The sequence below is a fragment of the Nannospalax galili genome, unplaced genomic scaffold (genome assembly GCF_000622305.1).
Source record: "Nannospalax galili isolate Female #2095 unplaced genomic scaffold, S.galili_v1.0 scaffold307, whole genome shotgun sequence".
Lineage (NCBI taxonomy): Eukaryota > Metazoa > Chordata > Mammalia > Rodentia > Spalacidae > Nannospalax > Nannospalax galili.
The window spans coordinates 6,313,051-6,320,478 of record NW_008359625.1 but is presented as its reverse complement, the minus strand read 5'-3'; the positions used below and the strand labels follow the sequence as shown (position 1 = coordinate 6,320,478).

General features: G+C 39.0%; 1 protein-coding gene across 4 annotated transcripts in view; it reads left to right on the top strand.

Annotated features, from left to right (window-relative positions):
* The window catches only part of Braf (B-Raf proto-oncogene, serine/threonine kinase), a 153,939-nt gene that overhangs the window by 92,649 nt on the left and 53,862 nt on the right, over positions 1-7,428 (top strand). For all 4 annotated transcript variants that reach the window (XM_008823521.3, XM_029558871.1, XM_029558872.1 and 1 more), the window contains exon 8: positions 5,581-5,740. In XM_008823521.3, the coding sequence (XP_008821743.1) occupies positions 5,581-5,740 (160 nt within the window). The remainder of the gene's footprint in view (positions 1-5,580; positions 5,741-7,428) is intronic.

Genomic DNA, 7,428 nt, shown 5'->3' with positions numbered 1-7,428 from the left:
TCCCCCCTGCCTCTGCCCCGCCAACCCCCACCCCTCCACCCCAAGTGCTGGAATTAAAAGGCATGCACCACCACACTTGGCTAAAAATATAGACCTGTAATTTTTATGAAGCTAAAAATTTTTATGGGTCCTCCTTTCCAGAGGTCTCATGGATTGAAAGTTAGCAGAAGAAGCCTATATTTCTGAGAGTGCTGACTCATACCTATAATCTCAGCACTGGAAAGACTGAGGCAGGAGGATTGAGTTTTCAGTTTGAGGTCCAGTGAGACCATATCTCAAAACAAAAAGGAAGGAGCCAGGTATGATAGTGTGCATACCTTTAATTCCAGCACATGGGAGGCAGAGGCCAGTGAAGATCCAGGCCAGCAGAGGCTACAGGGAGACCATGTCTCAAAAACCAAATAAAAATAAAAGAAAGACAAAAGAACTTTGGAGGTAGAGATGCAGCTCAGTTGATAGGGTGCTTGCCTAGCATGCACAAGGCCCTGCGTTTGATACCCAGCATGATGGCACATGCCTATAATCCCAGCACTTAGGAAGTAAAGGCAGGAAGGTCAGAAGTTCGGGGTCATCCTCAGCTACTCATAGAGTTTGGGACAAGCATGAGGACCAGAGTTTGAATCCCAGCACCAACATAACAAGCCAAGCATGATCTTACACACACCTGTAACCCTAGCTCTGAGAAGGATAGAGACAGGATTGCTACAACTGGCTGGCTTGCAGCTTTGCTGGAAAAATTAAAGCTCCAGGTTCAGGCACAGACTCTTCAGATGAATAAGAGAGAGAGTGACAGAAGAGAGCACCCATTTGCCTCCTTTGGTCTCTTGACATGCATACACCCTTCTCTCCCCGACCCCCCGCTCACAAACACACACACAATTTGGGGGACTGGGAGATGGTTTAACAGGTAAAAAGTGCTTGCTGAAGAATCCTGAAAACCTAAATTTGACCCTTGGAACCCAGGCAAAAGGTCATAGATAGAGGCACATCTGTAATCCCAACATTCCTTTGACAAAGTAGGGCACAGACAAGAGAATCAACAAAGAAGCCTGGGAGCATGCACATGACTACACTGATACGTACATGATAATTAAAAGAATTTTTAAATATAAAAATGAACTTTGTTTTAAGGAGTGAGTTTATTATCTTATTTGTAACACTAGAAAAATGTGACCACTATGCAGTTTTGTCAGATTGTAACAGTCATCTCTGTTGACGCCATCATTAATTGTCTGTCTTTTTAAGATGGTCAAATCAAAACATTATTATTGCTGTGGATTTTAATTAATCCTTTAGCTATGACATTTTCTCCTGACAGATTCTATAGATTCATGATGCTTTTCTAATGCCAGGCAGGTCTCAGTTCTGTGAGCAGAGTAGCAGAGCATAATAATGAAATTATCTTGGCCTCTCTGAAGTTTCATAATAGTAACAATACAAGACATTTGTCTTCCTGTGAAGGAGTGTTCTTTTAAAATTAAGAAATCATTTGCCACGTGTATTTATTCTTAACTAGAGTGAAATGGATTCTAGTTTTGAAAGATGTGCAAACTTCTGCCGGGCATGGTACTGCATGCCTTTAATCCCAGCACGGAAAGCAGAGGCAGGTGGCTCTCTGAGGATTCAAGACTAGCTTGGTCTACATAGTGAGTTCCAGGCTAGCTGGGGCTACAGGGAGACCCTGTCTGAAAAAGACCAAAAAAAAGATGTGCAAACCTCTCTACAAGTTAATTTCCACTGCTTTTATGTCAGTGTGGAAAATTGCCTTTGTAAAAACGAAGTCTACTGTGTTCAGTTTCATAGTTCTTTGTATTTGTCTCTAGTCCTCACAATTACAATGCTCATGGAGCAAATATAATAATGGGTATAACCAAGGAATTTGGGAGACAACCATCCTAACTCCAGTTCCAGGAAATCCAATGCCCTCTCCTGCCTCTGCAGGCATTGTATGACACAGGTGTACTTACATACATGTAGGCAGCTGGGTGTGGTGGCGCACACCTTTAATCCCAGCACTCAAGGCAGAGGCAGGTGGATCTTTGTGAGTTCAAGGCCAACCTGGTCTACATAGTGACTTCCAGGACAGCTGGGGATACAGAGAGACCCTGTCTCAAAAAATACCAAAAATAAAAAAATACGTGTAGGCAGTACACTCATATACATGAAATCAATCAATTAATCCAAAAAAATTAGCTGGTAGTAATTTGCTGAAAAGTTTTAGAGTTTTTTTTTGTTGTTGTTGTTGTTTTGTTTTGTTTTTTAATTTGGTACTGCTTTAAAAAGTTTGCAGCAGGGTGAATGAGAAAACCAGGTAGATGGTGGCCAAGGAACTTCATTGAGTATAAATACCTTACTCCAGGGAAGATTTTCACAGTATGGAAACTCAGTTTTATCATTTCACAGAAATGATGGGAGATGGGAATATACTGGTTTAAATTAAGCAAAATAAGATGACTAAATGAGAATCCTAAGTAACTCATTTCAGTGTAAAATATACCCGTTACATAAGCCAGACTTCTTATGTTGGATGAACTTGAACTCTTTTGGAAGAAGTTTACGAGAAGCCAAATTATAATCAGAAGATTATTTTTGTTAAGCATGGAATTAGGACTCAATTCGGATATTTAATACTTTAAGGTATGATAATTTGAAATATTGTCTTTGAGGCTAGACAAGTTAACTTTGAACCAAGGCACACCTTTACCCTCCAAGTGGTATTAAATGCATCTCTGGTCTTGAGTAATAGTCATGTTTTTCCAGAGTAAATGTAGGTTTTATTTTTTCTTGATGCTGGATCAGTGTCCTTTGTATACCCAGTTCTGGCCTACTACCCAGTACATATTTCTGTCATAGTACTGACTCCATAAGTTTCAGAAATGATTTATTACCTCTATTGATCTACCCATGCTAAATTATTATATTAGACCATTCCTGTAGCCCCAGCTGGCCTGGAACTCACTATGTAGACCAGGCTGGCCTTGAACTCACAGAGATCCGCCTGCCTCTGCCTCCCGAGTGCTGGGATTAGTGCATCATATTTATTTGCTATTCATTTCTAATCAATACAAACCCCTAACATAAAAATGCCTTCCCTTATCCTTAGTAATTATGTGCTTCATATTCCATTGATGTGCTTTATTCAGAGCCTTTCTGTCACTCTTGAGCTTTGCTCCTCAAACCTTTGTTCAATACTTTTCCTACTATTTGAAAGAAAATTTAAATACATTGATTTGTTTTGTGTGACACACACACATGCACACACACTCCATGACACGTATGTGGAGGTCAGAAAACAACTTTGGGGAATTGACTTTCCTTCTACCACATGGATCCCAGGAATTAAACCCAGGTTGTCAGGCTTGGTGGTGAATACCTTTGCTCATTGACCCATCTCGTTGGCTCCTTTTATTATATTTTCTTACCGTTCTTCTCTAATGCCTCTTCTGATGGCATGTCTTTTTGTTCCTTCAATATTGTTTTTTTTTAGCCTAATAACCATTAAATAATGCTGCTTAGAGTTTGCATGATATATGGGGTAAAATGATACCAGCATGTGAGAAAAGCTTATTAGTGTTAAGTGATCATGGTCCTATTGGAGTTCAGTCAGAGCCATACTATAATCCTTTACCAGGTAATGATCCCTTCCCTGCCCCCAAGGATATCTTTCTGAGAGGTGCAGAATCCTTATAGATCTTTATAGTCTCTCTCAAAATTTCAGTGTTGTGTCAGGCCCCTATAGATTCCATTATTTATCTACCGCACAAAAATAGGTCACTCTAACCTATTAGGGGATTTTGATTAAAATAACTTAAGGGCTAAGGAGATGGCTCAGTAGCTAATGTGCTTGCTTTGCAAACTTGAAGACTTGAATTCTGATCCCCATCCACTTAAAAAGCTGGGTGTGGCTGTGTACTCTTGTGACCCCATCACTGGGGGTACAGAAATAGGATCCCCAGAGCTCACTGGCTAATTAGCAAACTCCAGGTTCAGTGAAGGGTTCCCATCTCAAAAAAGAAGGTGAAGAGACTGGACAGATGACTCAGTGGTTAAGAGGACTGACTATTCTTGCAGAAAACCCAGGTTCAAATCCCAGCATTCACATGGTGGCTTACAACCATCTATAACTCCAGTTCCAGGTGATCCAAAGCCCTCTTCTCACCTACACAGGCAATGCATGCACAGAATTTTTTTGTTTAAGTACTTGATAGCCAGGCGTGGTGTCGCATGCCTTTAATCCCAGCGCTCAGGAGGCGGAGGCAGGCAGATCTCTTGAGAGTTTAAGATCAGCCTGGTCTACATAGTGAATTCCAGGCCAGCTGGGCCTACAGGGAGACCCTGTCTCAAAAAGACCAAAAAAAAAAAAAGTTAGATACTTGCTTCAGTGTTTAACATTATATGATTTTCTTTTCTTTTGTCCCTGGTGCCATTAACTGGGTACGATAGAACATTTCAAAATGTGAAAGATAATTGATGTAAAGATCATCTTATGAATATTTGGAAATGTTCTTTTCTCTTTTTTTTTTTATTGGTTTTTTGTTTTGCTTTGTTTTATTTTTTGATCTTTTTGAGACAGGGTCTCCTGTATTCCTGGCTGGCCTGGCCTGGAACTCACTATGTAGACCAGGCTGGCCTCAAACTCACAGAGATCCACCTGCCTCTGCCTCTCAAGTGCTGGAATTAAGGGCAAGCACTACCATGCCTTGTGGAATTGATCTTTGATATTGTTTAGAAATTTCATTCAGCACTGGTATAAAACAACAGGTAGGCCAGGCGTGGTGGCGCACGCCTTTAGTCCCAGCCCTTGGGAGGCAGAGACACGCAGAGCTCTGTTGAGTTCAGGGCCAGCCTGGTCTGCATAGTGAGTTCTAAAATAACTGGGGCTACAGAGAGATCCTGTCTCAAAAAGACCAAAAATAAAAAATAAAACAGCAGGTAGGTCTTCAATAGATTTACAGCTTCCTAATTGCATCCTTAAACTTTTCATTGGAGTAACCAAATTTTTTTAATGTCATGGTTTAAATAAATAGCATATTTTATTCAGCCAGCCCCTAATCTAGAGCATATAAACACATAGAACTTGAAAGGATAAAGAGCTTCTTCAGCTGATTAACTACAGGTAATTTCTAGCTGTTTGTAGATTCTTCTGGAGTTTTCTGGATCAGAATCATTGTTCTTATTGATAGTCCCTGGAGGGCCTGCTTTTGAGCAGAGCAGCTTTGGCAGTACTAGTTGTAAGAATGTTCTTTAAACTAATGCTTTTTTAAAGCCATTACTATTGGAATTTCAGTTCTTTATTTGAAAGATTTTTATAATAAGATCTGGGCTTGGTGGCACACACCTTTACTCCCAGCACTTCAGAGGCAGAGGCAGGCAGATCTGTGTGAGCTCAAGGCCACCCTCGTCTACATAGCACGTTCCAGGCCAGCTGTGGCTACTGGGAGACCCTGTCTCAAAAAGACAGACAGAAAAAAAAAAAAAAGATTATTATATTAAATACAAAAATATTACTATCTTTTCATTTTTCATTACTATTTATATAATTGCCCTGACTCTTACCTTCCACTGACTCGATTTTTCCAGGCCCCAAATTCTCACCAGTCCATCTCCTTCAAAATCCATTCCAATTCCACAGCCCTTCCGACCAGCAGATGAAGATCATCGAAATCAGTTTGGGCAACGAGACCGGTCCTCCTCAGCTCCCAATGTGCATATAAATACAATAGAACCTGTCAATATTGATGTAAGTATTAGCATTGCTAAAACTAAACAATTCAGGTGTTTATTTTTCTGTTACACCTGTAATGCAGTTTGGAGATAAATGCCACCTTTCATTTATAAGCTAAGTATTAGACTCACATGAATCACAGATCAGAAAAGCCTGTCATCTTCTTGGATAGAAAAGCCTGTCATCATCTCGGATAATATTAAGTATTTCATTATTGCCCAAATACTGTAGTCTGAATTTTTTTCCCTAGGATACCATCTCTGAAAAGGTTTTATCATAAATGAAAATAATTTAAATATAAGAATTAACAGGATCCCATGAGGGAATTTATGAAGCCCTCTGAAGTTTTTTATGCAATTTTGAATGTGCTATAAAAACAAAAATAAAAGGTTGGCATTAGTGGCACACGAGTTAATCCCAGCACTTGGGAGGCAGAGGCAGGCGGATCTCTGTGAGTTCAAGGCCAGCCTGGTCTACCAGGGCTACAGGGAGACTGTCTCAAAAACACCAAAAAAAAAAAAGAAAGAAAAGTAAATTAAGAATTTCAATTTGTACTGTCATAAGTTTGGTATTATAACAAAAAAAAGCAATTCTATGTTTATATTTAAAATCATATGTTTGGAACTGTAATTTAAATTTTAGTAAATATGAAAGAAATGCTTTAATGTAAATTTTAATTTGATTTTCCAAGATAAATCATGAGTTTGGGATTACAAATCAAAGTTTCTTCCTACTTTTTAACTATGATTTTTTTTTTTTCCTGTATTTTGGGAGAGTAAATTTCATTTACGTGGCTTTTTTCCCTACTGCCAGTTTTCTTTAAGGTCTCCCTATGTCCAGTAGACCTGAATGCAAAGGAAGAGAGAAGTAGGAAAGGGAGATACAGGAACAAGATGTCGCCATGTGTGTAGGATAGGTGTGTTCTTAAATTCAAACTTGTAGCCTTCATCTTCATTTGAAAACCATCATCTTTTTAGACTGGTTCTCTTTTTCTCTGATTCCGACTCTCTACCTGGTCTCTTGAGTTTGAACTTGTATCATTTTATGTCTTGCTTTTTTATCCTTATAACCAATCATAGGATCACACTTTTCCTCAACATATGTGTCCCAGACTGATTCTCACCATTTGGCCCCATATTTCTTCATATCCATTCTCATTCTTTATGTATCACAGGAATAATTTTTACACTTTTTGCATCTGTTCCCTTCTTCCAAAGCTTTCAGTGACAGCATCTTTATTCATGCTCAATCACTTTTTCACTAAAAAAGATTTACACTTGACTCTGGGTTCAGCAACTAGGGATTTAGGATGAATTAGCACACCGTCTTTGCGCCCTATGATGTCACAATTTAGTGGATGAATCAGACATACAAGTAATCACAAAAAGGACAATGGTAGTTCTCAGGAGTAGTGAACTCTACCTAATTGAATCTAGGAAAAATTAGCAGAGAAGGGATGACCTTGAAACCACACTGTAGAAGATGATTTAATTAAGTATACTATGTAGGGAATTAGAAAGGAATGAATTTTGCTAGGAAAATAGTATATATTTACATGGATCTGATTAATAATTGATATTGTAGAAGTTTAGGGTTCAAGAGTAGGGTGACAAATGGTGGAAGATGAAAGAAGGCAGTGTCTACACTGTGACTTCGTATATCACTCTAAGGTAGTGACAGGAATTCTGACACAATTTTTTTTT